The 21,706-nt window shown below is 40.7% G+C and overlaps 2 protein-coding genes across 3 annotated transcripts; both read right to left on the reverse strand.

Moving 5' to 3' along the window:
• Window positions 1–2,342: 2,342 nt before the first annotated feature.
• On the reverse strand, window positions 2,343–10,766 carry slc35b1 (solute carrier family 35 member B1). The gene is made up of 9 exons (XM_042394104.1): window positions 10,228–10,766; window positions 8,296–8,399; window positions 7,976–8,106; window positions 7,816–7,846; window positions 6,610–6,770; window positions 6,361–6,487; window positions 3,800–3,906; window positions 3,478–3,631; window positions 2,343–3,064 (listed from the first exon to the last, which is right to left on the reverse strand). The coding sequence occupies exons 1-9, from the start codon at window positions 10,350–10,352 to the stop codon at window positions 3,012–3,014; spliced, it is 993 nt and encodes a 330-aa protein (XP_042250038.1). The 5' UTR covers window positions 10,353–10,766; the 3' UTR covers window positions 2,343–3,011.
• Window positions 10,767–12,199: 1,433 nt separating this feature from the next.
• On the reverse strand, window positions 12,200–21,552 carry fam117aa (family with sequence similarity 117 member Aa). Of its 2 annotated transcripts, XM_042391637.1 has the most exons (8): window positions 20,936–21,552; window positions 19,072–19,217; window positions 16,255–16,350; window positions 15,905–16,018; window positions 15,439–15,555; window positions 14,787–15,012; window positions 14,517–14,685; window positions 12,200–13,649 (listed from the first exon to the last, which is right to left on the reverse strand). In XM_042391637.1, exons 1-8 carry the CDS (start codon window positions 21,060–21,062, stop codon window positions 13,436–13,438), a joined length of 1,209 nt encoding a protein of 402 aa, XP_042247571.1. In that variant the 5' UTR covers window positions 21,063–21,552; the 3' UTR covers window positions 12,200–13,435. The 2 variants fall into 2 exon arrangements, with proteins under 2 accessions (XP_042247571.1, XP_042247572.1); XM_042391638.1 differs by lacking the exons at window positions 19,072–19,217; window positions 20,936–21,552 and adding an exon at window positions 16,860–17,301.
• Between the last annotated feature and the right edge of the window lie 154 nt (window positions 21,553–21,706).

Genomic DNA, 21,706 nt, shown 5'->3' on the forward strand with positions numbered 1-21,706 from the left:
TCCACAATGCCAAGGCACCCAGTGCCTGAGGCAGCAAAGCAACCCTTAAACATCACTGAGCCTCCCCCACGTTTTCCAGCAGGCATGGTGTTCTTTTCCTTGAAGGCTTCATTTTTTCTTCTGTAAACATAGGGTTGGTGTGATTTACCAAAAAGCTCTAATTTTAGTTTCATCTGTCCAAAGCACATTCTCCCAGTAGGACTGTGGCTTGTCAACATGCATTTTGGCCAGTCCAGTCTGGCTTTTTTGTGTCTCCCTCTTAGAAGTGGTTTTTCCTGGGTCTTCTACCATGGAGCCCATTTTCTTTTAGACAGCGACGGATAGTGTGACTTGGAACTATTGTACTTTGAACTTGACAGTCGGCTTGGATCAGTATTAAAGTTTTTCTTGGTTCTTTCTCGACCATTCGAGCAATCCTTCTGTTCAATCTCGGGCCAATTTTCCTCTTGCGACCACATCCAGAGATGTTGGCTACAGTTTCACAGGCCTTAAACTTTTTTAATAATATTGGCAACTGAACTTGTTGGCAACAGTGGTCACAGACACATCAAGCTCTTCGGAGATGGTCTTGTAACCTTTACGTTGACCATGCTTGGCTATTACCTTTTTTCTAATCTCTTCAGACCACTCTCTAGTTTTCTTTGTTTTCCACGTTCAATGTGCACACACTGGCACAAAACAGCAGAGTGAGTCATTTTCTCCTTTTTAAACTGGCTGCGTGAGCGATTCTAAGATTGAAAACTACTACCACTATTACTACAAATCAATTATTTCTCACAGCTTCTGAAAGGTACCAATAACTTTTGTCCTGGCTATTTCAGTGTTTTGATTTTTGTTCCACTGCAAATGAAAAATACTTTAATTTCAACACTGCTCAAGGTGAATGGTGCATTATTTTAATAAAATACAAGGGTACCAATAATTTCAGTCACATCTGAAGGTTTTTCTTGCTGTAATCATTCCTCCTGTTCATACTGACCATGAGAAGATCCCTTCATAATGCACTTACAATGTAAGTGATGGGAGACAAAATCCACAGTCACACAAAATGTATTTAAAAGTTTATCTGAAGCTAATATGAAGCTTCAGTCACCAAAATGAGTCAAATCAAGTAGATATCTTTCAACATTACAGTCTTTTTAGTGCCAAAGTTGCTCTTTTTGTTACTATACTTCCACTGCAGCTCAACAGGGAAACACTGTCTGAGGAAACACAAAGAGGGAATTTGATGCTAAAAAGACTGTAAATGTGGCAGATATCCACTTGATATGACTAACTCACACTGCTGAATCCTCATATAAGCTTCATATCAACTTTGGCTGTGGACACACTGTGGATTTTGGCCTCCATCACTTACATTGGAAGCACATTTGAAGGGGATCTTTTAATAGCCAGTATGAACAGGAGGAGTGATTACAGCGAGGAAAACCTCTTTCACTGTTCATCTGGGAACCTGACTGTTGGTTTAAGACACTTGAAGAATTGTGAGCCCGTCTTTGAATCCTCAGGTTTCACAAACTCTCATCTTCCCCAAATTAGAATCATTATTCCACACACTTTATAATGGTTTTCCTCTGCTTCGCCCTGCAAAGATTGCAGTTTTAAGGTGCCTCGTATTTAGATGTTTAGTGTTTTTCTTTGTGTTAATACAATCAGAAATGCTGATACCCTGCAACTGTGCTTGTTGGAGCAAATATTTCCTTTATAGCTCTGTGGTGACATGACTTTCATCATAAGAAGTGATAAAACATGTTATATTCTACATATTAATTGCTGGGCTTTTTTCAGCTTATAGCTGTAAGGATAGGTCAATCGATCAGTTACCAACTATTAAAATCGCCAAGTATTTTGATAATCAGTTAATCGTATGTAGACAAAAAATGTCCAAATTATTTGGTTCCAGCATCCGATATGGGAATATTTTCTGGTTTCTATGACAGAAAACTGAATATCTTTAAGTTGTGGACTGCTGGTCTGAACAAAGCAAGACATTTTAAAGATTTAGGAAACATTGATCAACATTTTGCACAATTTTCTGATATTTTATAGATCAAACAAACTAATCAATTAATCGAGAAAATAATCAACAGATAAATCAATGATGATTAATTGCAGCCCTAGTTGAAAATACATTGTAAGTTAAAGTGTTTGGTTGAAAGTTGCAAAACAGAAGGTGGTAATGATTTCCAATAATATTAATATTGACATTAATTTAAACAATAAGGGTTCGTTGGCTATTTTACAGCCATTTCAAACCTGGAACCGATCAGAGATGAGTATAGTATTACAACTAACTGATATAAAATAATAATAATGTGTGCAATAATAAGAAAATCACCATGAAATATCACAATTTCCCTTTTTATGGCAAGTTATTTCCAACTTGTAGAAAATAAAAATAAAAACAATTCAATAGTAAGATGGGACATAACACAACAGGCTACATATATAACCGTTTATGTTTTATAAATGACATGATACTTGGCAAACCGTTTGCCAAGAAATAAACTACATACTGTGTGTGATAATAAAATTAGACATTGTCAAGCAACATTGTGTAACTCAGGCCTTACTTGGTGGTAAGTTCATGAGTTAAATGCTGGAATTGTATTTCTTAGGCCTTGTTTGGTTCACGTTCCATCCAAGCGAAGTGAGCTGGTTTCAGAAACAATAAAAGGATTTGTCTACATGTTTTCCACCCGTCCAAATTCCTCCACATAAGCAAAGAATATGCTAATGGTTCATGACAGTTCATTCAGGCTTTGATCCCAGGTAAAAACAAATCTTTTCAACATATCAGCAGACTCGGATTTTTAAAAATGACGAAGACTCTCTTTTTAAATACAGTTAAGTTAAAGATCTAACTTGAACAAATCACAGGCACGTACAGTACGTATGCCTTCACAGGATGTCTTATGAATATAAGATACTGGCTATAGAGTGTTTGCATTTGATCTGCAATGATGCTTTCTCTCTTTTTCTCTCTCTGTCTCGGCTGTACTTCAGGTGTTTCAGTGTGTCGTCTTCTTGGGGCCTTTGCCAAATTTAGCATCCAATCCAAGACCTAAAGTGAGAAAAACCGAAGATTTGATTAAGGAACAGACATTATTTTACACTCTGGATTTCTAAAAATCAATAAAAAACATTAAAAATAGGAACTTTCTGTTATCTTTTCCAACTATTTCAAAATAAAACTGACTGACTCCTCTTTAATTATACTTGATGCATTATTTAAATGGTTTGCGTGGGAAGTCTGTGTTTCTTGATTGGACCTAATTTTATGTGATAACAAGCACATACAGTAACTGTCTCAAGCTGCAGTTGTTGATAACTTCAACCATGTTTTTGAAAGCTTTTGCTGCCATTACAATCTGTCAACAATTTCACAGTAATACATTGTATTAATGAGGAAAAATATACTTTTGGAATCACTGACTAAAAAGGTAAAAGGAAACAGGCAACAGAATTAACTCTCACCGAGGAACACAAGGACGGTGCCGAACCACTGCATCGTGCTCATGACGTTACCAAACAGAATAACGGAGCCGAGGATGGTGAAGAACTTCCTCGTGGTGGTTACGATGGAGCAGGTCAGAGGTCCAAAGTATACTACCGTCATAAAGATGAAGGTCTGATAAAAGAGATAATAATAATAATAATAATAATGATTAGGTAATGTGATCTGGACACAAGCTGTCAGAGAGTTTGCTTCATTCCAAAACTTGTATTTCTTCCAACAGTGCAACGCAACATTACCCATCGTCTCATACAAGTACAACGACCACATCCATTCACCCACCTGGCCTAAAGCGCTGGTCAGTCCAAACAGAAGAATATCGTAATAGATGCCCGGGTGGCGTTCAGTAAAACTCAGGAACTCCCAGATTTCCCCGGTCCACAACACCGCTGAGAAAAAAGAAAACAACATTTAGTGTCATTTCATAAACACAACAAAGTAACTGATCATAATTAGAGCTGCAATGATTAGTTGACAGAATATTAATAGTAGATTATTTTGATAAATACTCGTTTTGAGTGATTTTTTTTAAAGAAAAAATGTCAAAATTCTCTGATTTTAGCTTCTCAAATGTCATTTTTTTCTGGTTTATTTTGTCGTCTATGACAGCAAACTAAATATCTTTGATATTTGGACTGTTGGTCGGGACAAAACAAGACATTTGAGGACGTCATCTTGGGCTTTTTGGAAAGCAGTGATCGACATTTTTCACCATTTTCTGACATTTTATAGATGAAACAACTAATTGAGTGGTTGAGAAAATAATCAACAGATTAATCAATGGTGAAAATAATCTTAGTTGCAGCCTTAATCATAACATCTGATGTGAAAATCCAGATCATAGAGTTCATAGTGTGGGGGTAGAGCGACACCAAGTGGTGTAACACAGCAACAACAGTGAGATGCAGGCTGGGTTTGGGGGTGTCTGGGATTCGTGGGAGTGAAGGTGTAAGAATACCTTCGCATCCTGGGATTAAAAACACTTCAAAGCTAAAAGCAAAATTTCTAATTAAGGCAGCAGGAGTTTATCTGTGACTGTGAAGATTTAACAAAACTGAAGACATCTGACGGCATTTTAAAGCTGCCTGGAACTAACACTTACTAAAAACATATATAGAAATTTGGAATATGAAACTGGGAGCCAGATGTGCAGGAGAAATGGAAATATACTGAGATTACAGGCAGCACCAATTAGTTTGTTACAAGAGTGATAACAGTCTCTCACTTCTCACACTGGCTTTGACCTTTCAGTCTTTATCTTACAGCCCGTTGGTGCTTAACCTTAGAAAGCCTCCTTGTTATACTGCTTTTGTTTTATGTACCTTACTCTAGAGCATATTATAGCAACCTCCTCACAGAACTCAAGGCTTTGCGGTGCAGTATTCCTTATCTACAAAAGATAACACTGAACACTTTGCCTTGACTGAATTAATGAGTTTTTGGCTCCTGAGAGAACAGCGTTCACCTTTTTCTTCTCTGACACAGTTTGCATTGGTTTTGTCGCCATTAACTGCTGCATCACAGGAGCCTTTTTTCCCACCGAGGTTCCCCTTAAGAATTGAATATTAGCACTGACATATTATTATGTGAATATGACAATGTTAGCATTCAGCTGTCAATACTGAAAACACCTTAAAATGATGATAACATGTAACTACGCTGTATTTGTGAATAAATGGTTGATTGGACCAGCAGGGTAACAAAACACCTTGATGTTGACATTCAGTTGAGATCATTTTGGACTTTTTCAGACTTTTCAAAGAGTCACAGATATGCAACTGTAAATCAGATGGTTCAAAGTGCTTGTGCAAAACTGCAGAACACTCAAGCATCCTGTATAATGTAACTTTGGTGAACATGTCAACACAATAGATGACATTGACAAAAACAGGAAATTATGCGCCACAGATGCCAGAATATACAAACTACAAAACTACATTTGTTTAATGCAAAAACATTTTGCACTTTTTTTTTTTACAACAGCAGTCATAATCTGTTGTATGTTTATTATATAACTTGTCTTCTTCCTCGTGGTTATGAATGAACAGACGTGACTTGTGACAGGTGTGTGTGAAAGAGCGTATATGCCAACAGGTGTGTACACAACAGCAAGAGGTGGTTGGTCAGTTGGCTGATGGCTCCCACAGGGTTATGGGATTTATTGAGATTTGGTTTATTTGATTTTATTATTTTTATTACCTTCCTAGTTATGTTTGTTTTATTGTGTTAGCGTTTGCCTGCACTGGAGCCAAATCTTAGCTCTTTTAAAAAACAAACAAACATGTAAATAAATATGAAGCAAATTCCCAGACTAGTTAAAAAAAGCTGGCGTACACTACCTAGCAGCAAAATACAATAACTACACCCTATTCCAATGTTATCCATGGCTTCTGGGAATTTTTGGGTCTCCCCTCATAAACATGAGTTGTTAAAATCTGTTTCTGTGGCTTCTTGAGACTTAAGATGGATCCTTTTTATGCTGCATCTCACTCATCCCTAGAAAAGGCTTAACAACTGGTTTCTAGTTGATAATTTTTCATCCAAGTTCATATAGAAGTTAATTTAAATGGTACAAAAAGCCTTGATTAATCAATTTGCAATGTTCAGAGAGAAAGGTTCTGCAACAGGATGTTCAGTGCACCAGTGTGCCAGATTCATTCAGCTGTATTTTGGCAGCGCTGAACCACACCAAGGTGATTCTGCTCATTAGTTTCTCCTCCGTCGCTGCAGTCGTGTCAATCACCGATGTGCCCTGATGTAGTTTCGGTTGGAACGAAACCCTCCGTGCTCCTGGGACTCCGTGGCTCATATTCTGTTAGATGAGAGTTTGGCAGCTGACTCACCTAGTCCCAGCACCAGAGTGGACCACATGTTGATGTTCAGCATCATGTGGTTGGCGCCCGTCTGGAAACGAGCCCTCATGTGGTCCTGGGCTACACCAGTCAAACCGTCCAATGTCAAAGAGACCAGCTGTGACGCGGCGAAACACATCACCAAGCCGTGAGACAAATGTCACGGGAGACGCAGATGGAAATATTACAATGAATGGGATACAGGTGAAATTAAAGGAATATAAAGCTATAAACACTCACCAACAGAATCTCTCCAAACCCGAAAACGTGGTCGTCTGCGACACCTGAGCTCTTGTTGGGTTTATACAGGAACAGAGCAACACCGCTCACAATCAGCAGCACACACAAGTACTTAGCCATCGGGTACTTCTTCCTCAGTATCGTCACACCGAGAATCATCACTGAAACAACACGATAACATGATGGATCACTGAATACCAGAGTGAAATATCTACGGTGAGTTAATCTCACAGGCCTTTATCCCTGAGAGTGGAACATATGGATGGTGAACGAGTGTGTGTGTAACAGCAGATAACCAGATGAGACATAACCCTCATATACAGTCAGACCTGCCACGTATGCTTACTGTCTGTGTCCTTGATCAGTTCAGAAAGATATCAGCATCTCTCTCTTATACATATACACACGGGTAATTTTACTATGTACATTTGCACATTACATTATCAGACACGGATGCACAGCTGAGGCCTGAAACTTTCACTAATAACTGAAACAAAGACAGGAAGTGACAAGTGTATAAATGTACATTTCCCCTTTTTCAACAAGATCAACCATAACCTTAGACGTCTGTTTAGTGGCATAGATGCAGCCGTTAATGCTCGACTGATTTGTTGTACTTAATATTTGCAGTGAGTGTGTTTAGGAGTGTATCTCACTCCACCTGATCATTACTTGAGTCTCATTCACTAACTAAATGCTCTTTTAGATTTTTTAGCATACAAAGGGGGACCGAAAAGTTCCTGAAACTAAGAGAGAAAAACTGTCCTTCTACATCTTAATTAGTACCTTTCTAATCCCCTTTAAAGTACTCTCCTTGAGATGAGATACACTTGTCCCAGCTCTTCTCCCTCTATTGTCTCTGTGTCCAAAGCCTCCTGCGATTCTTCCTGGATTTCTTCCACGGAGGCGAATCTTCTCCCGTTCAGTCCCAATATTCTGTAGGCGTACGCTACCTAGCGGCAACTACACTCTACTCCAGCGCTAGCAATGGCTTCCAGGAAGTTATGGGTCCCCTCTTGAATAGTATATAACCACAGATATTCAGGCATAGCGTTGCTGGATACAACAAATGCCTCACCATTACATGTCACCAGCTACTCTGCTAAGAAAAGTCATTTTAACTGTGATATTCTTTCTTTTATAAAAACATATTATGTGTGTGATATGCAGGTGATATGTGGGCAGAAGTGATATTGTTAAATTTACCTGGTATGGGCTTGCAGGATTTCCCCAACACCTGCAAAAAGGCAAAAGGTTGCTTTAGGACATAACAGCAGCAACACTGTTCAAACAATGCAGACTCACAATCAGACTTATACCAACTGACTTTGTATGTTAAAAAAAAAAAAAACAGCAGTAGACTCACCTGTGTTGGGTAGTTCACATACTGAAGGGCAGAGTTACTGGACACCATGGCTCCGAGATAAGAGAGGGAACACAGCCCATAGAGCCAGCTCTGGGTGCGATCCTGCTTAGAGCCTTCGAAAAACTGGATCACTGATGATAAAAAAAGGGAAGATTTATTTTCTTAGAGTTAATCAACAAGCTATTATATGATAAATCAAACACTTTAAGAGCAAAACATTTTTACCAGATTACCAGTTTGAGGCTTATAAGTTAACAGACTAGTGTCAAAATCTTAATTGTGACAGATTCACAGTTTCCGAACATGTGTAACAGACTCACAGAGTTTAGCAAACAGAGAGTTGATGATACACTGGATGAAGACCAGCGTCCGGGCGAACCTGAACTTCTCCTTCTTCTCTCCCTGACCGTAATCGCCTCGAGTGCTGGAAAACAAAAACAGGAAACAGCAGCGTGTTGAATAGAGTTCATCATGGACACCAGCGTTCCTGCTACAAAGAGGAGTATTGAGGGTAAAGAGCGGAGTGTTTTCATGAGTCTCCAAGCTGTGAAAAGGTCCTTCAGTAAGAAAAAGGCCGTAATGCATTAAATTACAACTGACAGGGTGGTGGGGGTGACATTTTGTTAGGTAACTCATAATTTTTGATACAATCTTGTTTGCTTGCTGGTGACAAGAGGAAACTGTGGTCAAGAACTCATCGTAAACAGTAGTGGGAGTATTTTTGAAGTAATGGAAGTCAGTCAGTCAGGTTTGTTAGAAGGCTGTGCCGGGTTTCGAGTCATCTCTCTGAAACCAGATACGATCCCTGCTCCCTTTTGGGACTTCAAACAACATACCATCTGTGTCAAGCCTCAGTATGTGAAATGCAATATAGACCGAGCCCCCATTTACTCTTTCTAGAGAGTCACGAATAAGTATTAAGACTTGATACTTAACTTAGAATCCTTACTCTCTCTCTTATCATGTTTAAAAATATGTTTAAATCAGTTTTTACAGAACAGCGTTATTGCTTTTAACTAGTGTCAGATCTCAATTAGCATGTGATGACCCGCTGGTGTCATATTTGTTCTGCCATTTGATTCACCTGCCTGTTTACTTTTGCAGGTGATCATTAGCTCAAGTTATTTAAGTCCTGACTCGCTGCCACTCTCTCGCTGGTTTGGTTCAGTTACGCTGTTTTAGTTTATCCACACACACATCTTCCACTCATGCACATCAAATACCACTGACTCTACTGATTTCCACACTCCGTATTGTGAATATTTAGTCTGATTTGGTTAATAAACTTATTTTCTGTTAAAACTAAGCATGGTGTGTCTCCTGTTATGTTGTGGCCGAAGAGCCGGGTCATAAAGTAGCAGCACACTGATCTTGCTTTAGCGACAGGAAAGACTGATGTATAAAAGAGTTCTTCAGCCTGTTTAAATTAAAGGACTCTAAATCAGTGGGTGTCAAAGTGGGGTCTGGGGACCCCTAGGGGCCCTTGAGGGGGATCCATGGTGTCCACAGCAAAAAAGAGAATATTTCTTTTCACTGTAATTTGATCCATAAGTAACTCAATGACAGAACGTATGATTGTTTTAGTCATGGGTCTGGATAATAAAACATCTAAAAAGGCATTACAGATGGGGGACTCTGGGACAAAAACCTTATCAAATGGGGGTCTGTGGTCTAATTTGTGTCAAGTTTAGGGATCCTTGATGTGAAAAAGTTGGAGAACCATAGCTATAAATCGCCTGTTAGAGGGCATTTTAAAAACAGACCTACAGTGGAGTCCAAAAGTCTGAGACCAGTTTCCCCTTTTCACTTTAATGTGTCATTCACTTGAATGGGAAAGTGGTCTCAGACTTTTGGACTCTACTGTATCTAAATATGAAAGTTGACGCATGCATTAATCTGACTATGAATAATAATGAAGGAAGCAGAGGCGACCGACTAGAGTTTATATGCACCAATGCACTCAACTCCCTCATTAAGAGACTGTCCCACCAGACTCCATTGAAAATACTGACAATTTAACGTCAATGTCGCCTTTCATATCGCTGTAAGTAACTTTGTATATCTGGCACAGGTTTGCATGATGAAAGGTTTGAACACACCTGGCACATTATGTACCTTGTGGTGCATTATCTGCATTTATGTCAAATTAAATTATCCTTACGAGTGCCGAGCTGCAAGCCGACATTAAAAATTGACGTTTTTTCAATTGAGTTTGGCGCAGGCGGCGGATCTTGTCACTAAAAGTCACTTACATGGTTTCTTGAAGGATTCCATAGTAGAAATAACAGATGAAGACTCCGAAGAAACACACGATGAAGCGTATCCGCGTGTTGTCCCACAGCGAGGCGGGCTTCCCCGCTCCCTTTCCCGCAGCCATGCCGTCCTCCACCAGCCCGGGTATGGTGACCGACACCGCCGCGCTCCCGGTGCTCCTCACACCGACGTCCCGCTCCACTATAGCCGCAGACACGAGCCCGGAAATGGTGCTCGCGTTTACTATAAATAACCTCCTTTATGCACAATAAGCTGTTATTTCCTTTAAGCACAATAGCTTGTATTTCTTAAAGCTTGCTCAACGGTGCATTGAGTTGTCTGACAGTCTATGGTGTCATGTATTTATTGTGTTCATTTTTAGATAATTTAATATGATGTCCGTCTTAAAATGTCCTCCGGGTCATGAAAAAGCATCCCTGCTTTCTCACCTGGGAAAGATGTGAGTACAGTTACTGTTTTCATAGAGTAATTAAAAGCTATATTTAGGGAGAAAAGAGGTGGCGTCAGGAAATTTGGTTTTGTGAAAGGACCTCTGGGTTGTTTACAGCCGCCTGAACCTTTAGAAATATTTTAATAAATTAAATCTGGAACATAAAAGCATGATGTTATATTCAGTGTAACCGCGTCGATCCAGATGAATTATCCCTAATTGTATCTTCCCTCTATTAGCAATTATGCATAAACTGTATAAAAGAAGCAAGTATGCAGTTTTAAAGGCAGCTATTAAAAATGTGAGGTCCTTCCTCAAAAATGTCGCGTGCCTTTTTGTCGTCTTAGGATGTGGATTAAATTGATTGGTCCATGTAAGGCAATTAAGACCCACTCACGGCCAATCACAAAGCAGATTCAGGTGGAACGAGGCGGTTCTTATATTTAAAAACAGCAAATCCACGTGTCAAAGGCAGACACATCAACAACAAGGCGAACCACAGGAATGACAACTATGAAAGGGGGTGGATAAACAAAAAAAACATAAAATAAATATAACAGAATACAGTAAAGTAAAGACATTAAAACAATACACTCATCGACAGCGTTTGCAGCCTTCTTGCTAGTGCAAGATTTAATGTTTTTTTTTGTTGGCAAACTTAGCTAAGATAATGATAAGATTGATGATTTTAACTTGTTTTTCATTCTGTTGTAACTTAAAAACCCAAACTGTTTATGCAAGAAAGCAAACTCAGCCATAAATGTGACATTAATGAACTTAGAAACCTCTTGCTGCAGTCTTTTAGTATCAGTTTTATTTATTTTATGCATTTTTTGTTTTGTTTTAATGTCTTTCTATTTCTTATGTGTTGTTTGTGAACCCTCCTGTACCTCATATTCATTCATGTACTCAATAAAGCGGGAAATGTCAGGATTGATAAAGACAAGTTCAATCTGATCAATTTAATCATACTTACAGCTGAATTTCATACCCATAAGTGTAAATACTCCAACAATAAATCCTCTTTCCTGCTCTGGTTATTGAAATTAAAAACTACATCTCCTTTATTTCAAATAATGAGAATAGAAAAGCTGTCAAAACTTATTTAATTGTGCTTTTTTGTTAAACTCAGTGTACTTTACCTCCTGGCTGTATTTCTTTTGTTTGTTTAATGTAAATGATATTGTTTTTTATGACCTTATACTGTCTTGTGTTGCACGTTTCTTTGTGCTTGAGATGTACGTTTTAATAAACACTCAATAAAGAAGAAAAACATTTAGTATCATATCAAATAAAAATCAATTTTCCCAAAAGCCTTTAAATTGCTTGTTTTGTCCATCCACCTGTCCAAAAAATATCAAAGATATTTAGTTTACTATCATATAAGACAAAGAAAAGAAATAAATCCAAGACATTTTAAGAAGCTGGAAGCAGCAAATATTTGCATTTTTGTTTTTTAAAAAATTGCCCAAACAGTTAATTGATTATCAAAATCTTTGCAGATAAATTTCAATCAGCTGTTGTTTCAGCTCTAACGTATCTGAACACCCAGAACATTTGGGATTTTATTTTCTTCACAATAGCAATGACACACTTAACATTTTAAAATGTAAACTAAAAAAAAGAAAAGGGTGCATAATCACGTCTGACAAAACAGAGCTGACAAACATTACCAAATAGTTCATTAGCATGTTCTTATGCTATGATATTTTTACTGTTGGTCATATTTTTTTTTATTCCACAGGATCACGTCGACAAAGACTGTTTGATCCGTATGAACTCCAGCAGAGAGAAATCAACTTCTGCCAGATGAAAGTTAACACTGAAACATTAACACTTAGTTGTGATTGGAGCCACAAACAGACTCAGATTGAACACAAATTCAGTTTGACTCGCTCAAAACTCTTAAGTGTGGACAAAATCGCAAAAGTTTGGTTAGAAAAAAAAAAGCCCAACGTAGGCAAGTAAAGCTAATAAAACATCATTTCCTGCTTATAACATTAAAGCACCAAAGTCTAAACAGAAAGATGGGCAGTATCACAAGCCTCCTCGCTCTTTACAAAGATACAAAAATATATATCTTCCTAGAAATACATCTGTAGAAAAGTAGCCCACCATAAACTAGAGGCCTAGTGAGAAAAATATTCTTCCTCAACCAACAGATTATGAAATTTTAGTAACAAACCCATCAAGTAATTCTCTCAAACTGAGCTGAAAGTTCATCTAAACTCACGCAATGCTTCACTAGGATATTAATCAATTGTAAAGGATAGTGAGAAAGTAATACTCGTGTGTTCTAAGTGCTCCGGCTTTCTGACTGAAAATTCACTTATTTTCACATTAAAAGTGAAAACATCCCTAGCAGATGGCAGTCTTTGTCCAAACAGCTGATACACGAGTAAAACAATATTCATAGAACAATGTCAAGACCTCAGTCATCCTACTGGGACAGTTTAAGTGCTGATGAAGTCAATATCAGCTGAATCCAAGAGTCCTGCAGGTAGAAATAATCAGTAAAAGCAGCCAGATTTTTAGTCCAAAGTCAGTCTAAAATATGACGGCGACAACTGTTTACAGTCACAAAGTTCGTTCTTTTGATCACAGTGATCGTGGCGCGTTACAGCAGTGATGACCCAGGTGACCGCAGGTATCCGTTGGCACCCTGCGTACAAAAACAAATCCAGTTTCTCCAGGTATAAAGGACTCCCCCGGGCAGTGCGGCGTGTCCCTGAGAGAGGTTCTGCTCAGATGTCCATCTACTGCATGCCCAGGTGCCTGGTAGGAGAGGCTTGACCCGGGCAGCCGGTGACGGGAGAGACCGACAGGCCTCGGAAGAGGAGGTCCATGGAGGGCAGGAGGGGCTTCAGGAGACTGACGGGGCAGAAAGCGGAGCCTCCGTGGGGGGTAAAGTTGACTTTATTGGGGTCGGGGCAGGACGGCTGGAGGAGAGGCTCATCCTGACAGGCAGACCTGGAGGTAAAGGAGATGCGGGGAGTAATGAGGTCGTTAATATGCGTCAAACAAAGCTTGTCGGATCAGTCAAACAGCGTCTGAAGCCCTCTCCCCGACATCTTTCCAAAGTTTGACTTATAGAGGCTGCGTCTGATCATTTCTGTAACTTTTGGAAACCAACAAGCTGAGAAATCGAGCAGGATTTCATCTTCTCTCTCGCCCCACTTACACCAGGTATAAAAAACGTGACCTGTATCTGGACAAGACCTCCCTCTACCTGGGATGGACCACGTCTATTGACAAGTCTAAGCTAACTAATTTGTATATTGACATCCGATCACACAACTGAGATCACAAGAACGCATTTTAAAACCAGTTTTAAATGCACAGACCCATGAATCGGATGTCATTATACAGATGATGTGTCCAGATGCAGTTCATATGTTAAGCAGAAATATGGCCTTAAGCTCCCTTTTATACAATTCTTCACATATTTTCAATTTTTGAGACTTTCCGTGTACACTGTCCATTTGTACAATTCATTGTTATGGCAGCAGGCTTTTCACTCTTCTTAATGTGTGACCATTTGAAACAGCTATAAACACTTCTGCCTCTAGATGTAGTTGTACCACAATTTATATGAACAACTTAGTTTCAGGCATACACAGGCCTTAAACGGCATATCCTGGATAATGATTTGGATCATTAAGGGCCCTGAAAGCTGCAGTTTAGCCTGTTATGACATCGTAATTTAAATCACGATATGTACCCGTGCTGGAAAAAACTTATGTGAGGACCTCTCATAGCAAAAGCAGAGGTCAATCCAGGATCTTATTTTGGCCTTGGTTATATGAATTATGCATAGTCTAAAAAGTGTTGACTCACATCGCTTCCTCGCATACTCTAACTCGCTCGCAGCCTTCTGGCGGCTCGCGCTGGAAGGTTTTGTTGGGACGAGGAGAGGTGGAGCAGGGCTGCAGCAGAGGAGGATCCAGTGCAAATGAAGGAAACAGCGTCGACGGAGAAGGACACAGGATCTCACAGTCCTCAGGTTCTGCACACACGGGGGAGAAATATCCAAACTTTTACTAACAATACCACAAAAATCAACGTACAGTTTAAGAGGAAAGCATAAAAACGATAAATCTAGCTAACCTGGCTCTCCCATGGGACAGGGAGACTGTGACGGAGACAGAAGAGATGGGTTCAAGGGACAAGGGGAATTTGAAGGCGACAGAAGTGATGGATCTAGAGGACAGGGCGACTGAGACGGAGAGAGGAGGGAAGGATCCAGAGGCCCCGGGGAGGGCTCACTCTGAGAGCCACTGCTGCATCTCTGGGCAGGGACAGGAGCCCTGTGGCCATCTGGTATATCCAAAATCTGAGTGAAAAGTGAAGAGGTCAGGGAAGCCAAAGAAACAAGAGAGTGCAGAGTGTATGCTTAGATGCTTAGAGTTCCAGGAGGTATAACGGGGTTTACTACAAAAAGTCTTGAACAGACAACAGCCAGTTATGTGGCTTTTTCATTCAATTTTCAAGCTTTTTTCTGAGATAAAATTGTGATTATTTTGTTATTATGAGAAAACTAAATCTGATCAATTATAAACCTTTTTCAGCCTGACATATAGTACAATATATCACAGTAAGGACTGAAAAACACATGGAATTGGTATGAAAATTGTCTATTTTAAGGGAAAACGCAATTATTCATACACATATATTAAAATTTTCCGTTCTGTTTCTTTACTAATCTTTGATATTTGCCTCTGCCTCACTGGTTGGAAGCATATCTCAGCGGGACTTTTACCTCATGCTGATCGTCGGTTTTTTCGGACACAAACACTTCTTCCAGCTCCAAGTTGAGGCCTTCGACGCTACGTCGCAGCCGCGGGGCGAGTCTGTTCAGTGGCATGAGCGGCATTGTCTGCAGGAAAAAAACAAGTAAATAACAGGCGAATGCAGGAAAGAGTCTGCGCTTGATTATGTACTTGTGTTACTAAAAACTTGTGCAAAATTATAGTGGATTCTTGGCTGTGTTTGAATTGTACAGTACGATATGCTGCTTTCAAACTGTCTCTCTGTGACAAGCACGGCAGTAACACAGGAGCCGTGACGACAGCCGTTCCTAAGAAAAGCACCAGTGTTTTTTATATCCCGGTTACTAAGTTCCTCCTAGTCTGCCTGTGGAAGCCATTTTGGCACCGCTAGTATTCATGAAAACTTGTGTCCTCGCCTCACCCCGCCGAGGGGGGGAAAAAAGAGATTCGAGCTACCTGAGTGATGCCTGCTGCATGACCCGCTGGCAGGGGTTGGTGGGGGAGCTCGTACCCTGCAGAGGGGGGCGCGTGGCGGGACCGCTTCTGCAGCTGTTGCCTCAGCTTGGCCACCTGAGGGCAGAGCGGAGAGAAATAAATGACTCGGGAATCACTACAACTCATTCTGAAAAGGGAGAGGTTACTCGTTTTTCCCCTCAGGAGCGGTTAATGTTACATCTTTTCACTGGGAGGATGAATAGCGACTGCTGAAAGAGTAAAGGGTGTGTGTGTGTCTGACTGAGCTGAGTCTAACAGAGAGAAGAACCGATGAATGAGACGCTTTAGTGATGATATACTGAGATACTCGCCTCCCTCAGGTGCTCTGCGCTGCCCCACGACGCCGAGCGCTTGTGTCCACCCATACTTCTCCTTCCCCGGGTCTCCTCTGCCCAGGAACTTGGAGTCTTTTAAAAAAGAATAAATAAAAGATTATTGCAGTGTTGTAAATATAAAGAGTTCTTTTGGGGGTTTGGGTTAGAAAATGCCCTTTTTTTTTTTTTTGGCTATAATTCTGTCCGTCAGCAGGGTTGACCTTTTGGAGGCCTGATACAGAGTAAAGCCATTTTCTGTTATAAACCCAGTGAACTCCAATCAACAAAGTGTACCACACACACAAGTGGAGCCCCACACAGCTGTCTTGCACACCTGCCCCACAACAGCTGTACAGAGGAAAGGCAACGAGAGAAAAACCACTCTTGAGCTGCAAAACAAGTCCCCGCTTCCTCACACACACATAAGAAAACATCCAAAACCACATCATTGTAAAGACTATAAATACAGCTCGACAATACACCTCAGTGCACTTACACCGACATACTGTAACCCTGTTGTTCACAAAGTCACGTACTGTAAAGGAAAAACAACAACGCAATGTCTCCTTCTGTCAGTCACAACTTCCTACTCTCATTTGTACCGTTTTCTTCACGCTGACTCTTGATCTTCTAGCAGCAGGGGCCTGGTTGACCGCCGCCGGCTGTTTGTTGGGCGCAGACGACGACTGGCAGTTCATCATCATCATCATCAGGTGAATCCCAGGTTGAGTTGACCCATAAGTTTAGACACTCGCAGTACTGGTGCCTCTATGCTCCGAGTCAAACAGTCTGATCCACTCAGCGGTGTTCATGCCATTCATAGGCCAGGCTCAGCTAGCGTTACACTGTCTTTTAGCTCTCGGTCCCTGTGGCACAGTTACATCATGGCTTTCTGACCCCCCGAAAAACAACCGGTGTTTAGGGTGTCAGCTTCACAACCCTCAGAGAAATCTTCCTGAGCTCCGAACTGCCAGCAGGAAAACACAGACACCATCTTCTGTCCTGTCCAGCAGATTCATAGTCGATCGCCTGGCTAAATAAGTCACAACGCGGCATGAGTCAGTCATATAGTGACATTGGTGTAGAGTTACAGCTGCCATCCACCCCCCGCCACCCCCCATCATCATCCAACACCAACAACCCCACCCTCCCCAATACATGAAGAGGGGGATCATGGGACTCAAACCTATAAAAAGACTCAAAGGTAGCAAAGTATTTCGTCTGGCGTGGCTCATGTTTCCAACATGGACAGCTCGTCAACATGTACTTAATTCCTGCTTGAAATATAAACAGAAATCAAGCTGCAACTAATTAATCTGTTGGTTATAATTTTTGATTAATTGATCAATTTGTCAGTCTATAAAATTATGAAAATTGCTCAACCCGATTTTCCAGAATCAGACGTGATAACATCTTTAAATTGCTTGTTTGAAACCCAACAATATTCAACTAATAATTATAACAAATAATTAAATAATTAACTAATTTGAGAAGCTGGAAGCACAGAAGATTTAGCATTCTTGCTTGATAATTTCCTTGAACGTTTGCTTGACTATCACTATTGGTGGCGAATATGTTCTGTTGCATAACTGATTGAATCTACTGGCCCTGAAATAAATATGACCTCATAAATGTTTTATTTACACTGTCATAGCGTGTGTTGTTTTTGGATTGCATAGTATTTTAAGTTTGTCATAATTAGCAGGTTTACTACATTTATAATCATATAATTATGTGAACAATTTATTAGACATTTTGCCATTCTTTTCATTTTAAACTCTTTGGAATATATTTATATATTTATACTGTAGATTCCTATTTTATATTATTTATGATGACTTGTATTCTCTCTTAACTTGTATATTTTGGTTGTTATGCACCACAACATCAGGTCAAACTCCTTGTATGTGCAAATCTACTTTACTTCCGATCATTTGAAAGTATACAGTAGTACATACAGTATAAAGTTGTGTCTTTTTGTTTTGTATATGTGTTACCATAAGATGCATGTTATACATTTTTGATGAACATGTTTGATAAACAGCTGAGTATTGCAATTTTGTAACGTTGGACGCACCAAATGTTTGGCTTGACGTGGAAATAAAAACTAATTTACCGACTAACTCTAATCTATTAATAATAGAGTCTTGAGAAATAAAGAGTGAAATGACAGCAAACAATCAGTTATATCATCTGAGGTAATTCAGAGGAACGATGGCAGGAGGAGGTGCTGGGTTGGGCTGGATGTGTGTGTGGTTGAGGAGAGTGCTGGGGGGATGGGGTGTCTGTATAATGAGGTCAGGAGGGGTCTGTTCCTCACAATGGAGGCAAAGGGGGTTCGTTCGGGTTTAAACTGTGTCAGGAGCGAAGACGAAGCTTGCGGAGCTTGGTGATGTTCGTCAAGGGCTTTGTGCACTAGTTAGGAGCAGATATACAGTCGAAGGGGGTGGGGGGGGGGGCACGGGAAGAACGGCAGAGTTTGAGAAGAACAAAAACGTCTATTTCCAGTTGGCTGCCTTCCACCCGCAGCGTCGAACTGGAACCACCAGACACCTGCAGAGCCAACATCAGATATCTTGTCCTCTATAGAAATCCTCAACATACACAAGAAGTGGAACAAAGAAACTATTGGTTTCCACAGAGCAGGCTAACCTGTTTGCTGTTTTTTCTTTCTGCAACATGAAGCAACAGGTTTTATGGAAAATATGTTCTTATACTGGTGTAACACACCAGCATTCATCATTCATTTGATTACAGTAATTACACCAAAGCATCACAACTAATTTGACAGTGTCATGATATACTGATATTCACCTGTGTGGCTTTGTCATTGACACATGTAACGGCCGTGCTGTCGGCTTCCTTGGGCCACTGTCCCTGCAGGTAGGGTCCAACGATGGCGTCCAAGGACAGGGTTCGGCGAATGGTGGGTTTGGGCGGGCGAGCCGTGGTCCTGTCGGCTTTCGGGAGCAGAGATGAAACACATCATCGAGTCAGTGAGAATGTCTGGGTTGTGTAAGCCTGCGCTCAGTACATGTCAAAACGATTTCTGTCTTGCAGAAGTGATTAAAACGTGTGCTTGTGTGATCATGTTTAACTTCAAACTGAATAAAGATGTGTAAAAAAAAAAAAAAAAAACTCTTTAAGAGACTAAACAGTATTTTAACACCACTGGTAGTTGTTCACAAAATTGCTCCCAGGCTTCCTCCCCACCAATAAGCAAGCAGTGTGTGTTTGAGTGTGTGTGTGTGTGTGTGTGTGTGTGTGTGTGTGTGTGCATGTTGGCAGCTCTTTGTAATCTCTGGCAGGTGTGGACCATGCCTTTGACCTGGAGCAAAGCCATCGAACTACACAACACTGGCAACAGTTGCCACAGGCTACTTGTGTATCTACCACCAACCCCCCGAAAAAAACACACACTGTAATGTTGTCATCAGCCAAGGTTGCGGGGCAGACAGGATGTATAAATAAACGCAGCTACATGCAGATGTGATACAGTTAAACACATTAAAAGAACAACAAGTAACACAAGGAGGCCTTCAAAGCTGCTGCTGCTGCTGCTGCTGTGTTAGCGTGAAGCATGCAGCAGAGATCCCGCAGGTCAGAGTGCAAAGGGGCGACCGAGTGTCCAAATAACATTATGAGAACAGTGTTATGTTTCAGGGTTCGCAGCCTGCCTTCAATGTTGACTTAACATTCTCATAGCATGTTGTAATTGTACCTTTTAGAGCACAAATCAAGTAAAAAAAAAAAAAAGTTGGATAGTATGGCCTTTTCCTTTCATTAATCTCCATGATGGTTATCAAATTAAGCCTCGCTGTTTAAGATATTATTCAGTTTATGAAACAGCTTTTCTACTTTTAGCATATTTAGAGTGCTGTGAGTTGTAAATTAGGAACTTCTTTACCGACAAATGTTAAAATGTAAGAACTTATTCATTCAAAAGTGGCTTCAAGAGTACACGAGACACACAAGAGTAGCAAGACAGGGCACAACATTAGCACCAGCTGCCAGCCAAAGCTGGTAAAATATGCAAGTGGCTGATAAATTTTCTTCACTCACCAGCCAAAAAACACAATGACAATCTATTGAGTGGCAAAATTTGAACATTCGCTAGCCATTTGGTTGGTGGACAAATAACTTAATTTTGCACCCTCATAGCAACTGATAATATATGCTCAGTTCAATTTTGTTGCAATAAAATTCTCTTTATATTTAGATCCTAAACACACACACACAGAAACAGGCAGATAATGATTATATTATTAATAAAGAGACACTAAACAAACTTGTGAGTTCTGGCTCATGCACATGCACGTGAAGGCATATTAAATTCCCCCCCCCCCCCCCCCCCCTCCTCCTCCTCCTCCTCCTCCTCCTCCTCTTCCTCCTCCTGTAGGTCTGTCACAGGCTACTTTCATGGACAAAATTGAGACTAAAGACCAGTTAATTGGGGATGGCTTTGTCCAACTGGGGACAACAGCTGTGTCCTCAATTGGGAAAAAGCTGATTTTTGGGTCAGTGGTTAAGGTTAGGGTTAGACAAGTAGTAGTTATGGTCTCCAGGAAATTAATGTAAGTCTATGTAATGTCCCCAAAACTGACCTATCGTAATGTGTGTGTGTGTGTGTGTGTGTGTGTGTGTGTGTGTGTGTGTGTGTGTGTGTGTGTGTGTTTACCCGTCTTGACCTCTCTGCAGAGGAGAGCTGAGGAGCCCCTCTGGAGCTGGTATGGGATTGTGGCTCTTAGGGGCTGCAGGCTGGGGTTGCTGCACCCCCGAGGCGCCCCTCCACTTCTGCCCGACATCACCCCCCCACCACCACACCAACCCCCTCAACTCCGCTCCCGCAGCCGAGCCCCGCTTATAAAAACACACACTCGGCTTTGCTTTTCTTTCTTCTCCCCGTCGCTTGCAGGAACTCCTCTCTCTCTCTCTCTCTCTCTCTATCTCTCTTTCTTTCTCTGACCGCATTCAGTTCATCCAAAACTCTGATCGGGACCTCTTGTTGGGCACCCAGCTTGAGGTTTCTTTTGTGATGATGCGCATGATTTTTGTTGCCTCACAGCTTTATTTTCGAGTTGAAAAAAAAAATTAAAAAAATTAAAATAAAAGCAGCTGAGTGAAGCTTTTGCAGCTCAACGCATCATCATAACGGATCGCGCATTATCCTTCATCGGTGCAGTATGAGGAGGACAGCGGCTGCAGCGGCTCCTCTCTCTCACACGTTAGTTTCTCTTGTCTGCAAAGTGACAACACAACAGCTCAACCTGTGCAACTATCTCGTGTAGTAGATCATTCCCGAAAAGGAGGGGGGCCGATGCAAAGGCTCCACAGCTTCCTCTGGTTGGTTACTGCAGAATACTACTGAGCACTTATTGGTCTTCACATCCATCTGTCTCCTGGAGGCCAACCCCCCCCCCCAAAAAAACTTCATGTTCCCACCCACTTT

The sequence above is a fragment of the Thunnus maccoyii genome, chromosome 18, assembly GCF_910596095.1.
Source record: "Thunnus maccoyii chromosome 18, fThuMac1.1, whole genome shotgun sequence".
NCBI classification, from domain to species: domain Eukaryota; kingdom Metazoa; phylum Chordata; class Actinopteri; order Scombriformes; family Scombridae; genus Thunnus; species Thunnus maccoyii.

Coding starts and splice junctions, on each gene's coding strand:
- slc35b1 (XM_042394104.1), bottom strand. CDS start 10,352: ATGGCTGCGGGAAAGGGAGCGGGGAAGCCCGCCTCGCTGTGGGACAAC. Junction 6,488..6,609: donor GGTTTGGAGAGATTCTGTTG/GTGAGTGTTTAT, acceptor GCCGCGTCACAG/CTGGTCTCTTTGACATTGGA. Junction 3,632..3,799: donor TGACCAGCGCTTTAGGCCAG/GTGGGTGAATGG, acceptor CTCTTTTATCAG/ACCTTCATCTTTATGACGGT.
- fam117aa (XM_042391637.1), bottom strand. CDS start 21,062: ATGTCGGGCAGAAGTGGAGGGGCGCCTCGGGGGTGCAGCAACCCCAGC. Junction 15,013..15,438: donor AAACCGACGATCAGCATGAG/GTAAAAGTCCCG, acceptor CTTTTCACTCAG/ATTTTGGATATACCAGATGG. Junction 13,650..14,516: donor AGAGTATGCGAGGAAGCGAT/GTGAGTCAACAC, acceptor CTTTACCTCCAG/GTCTGCCTGTCAGGATGAGC.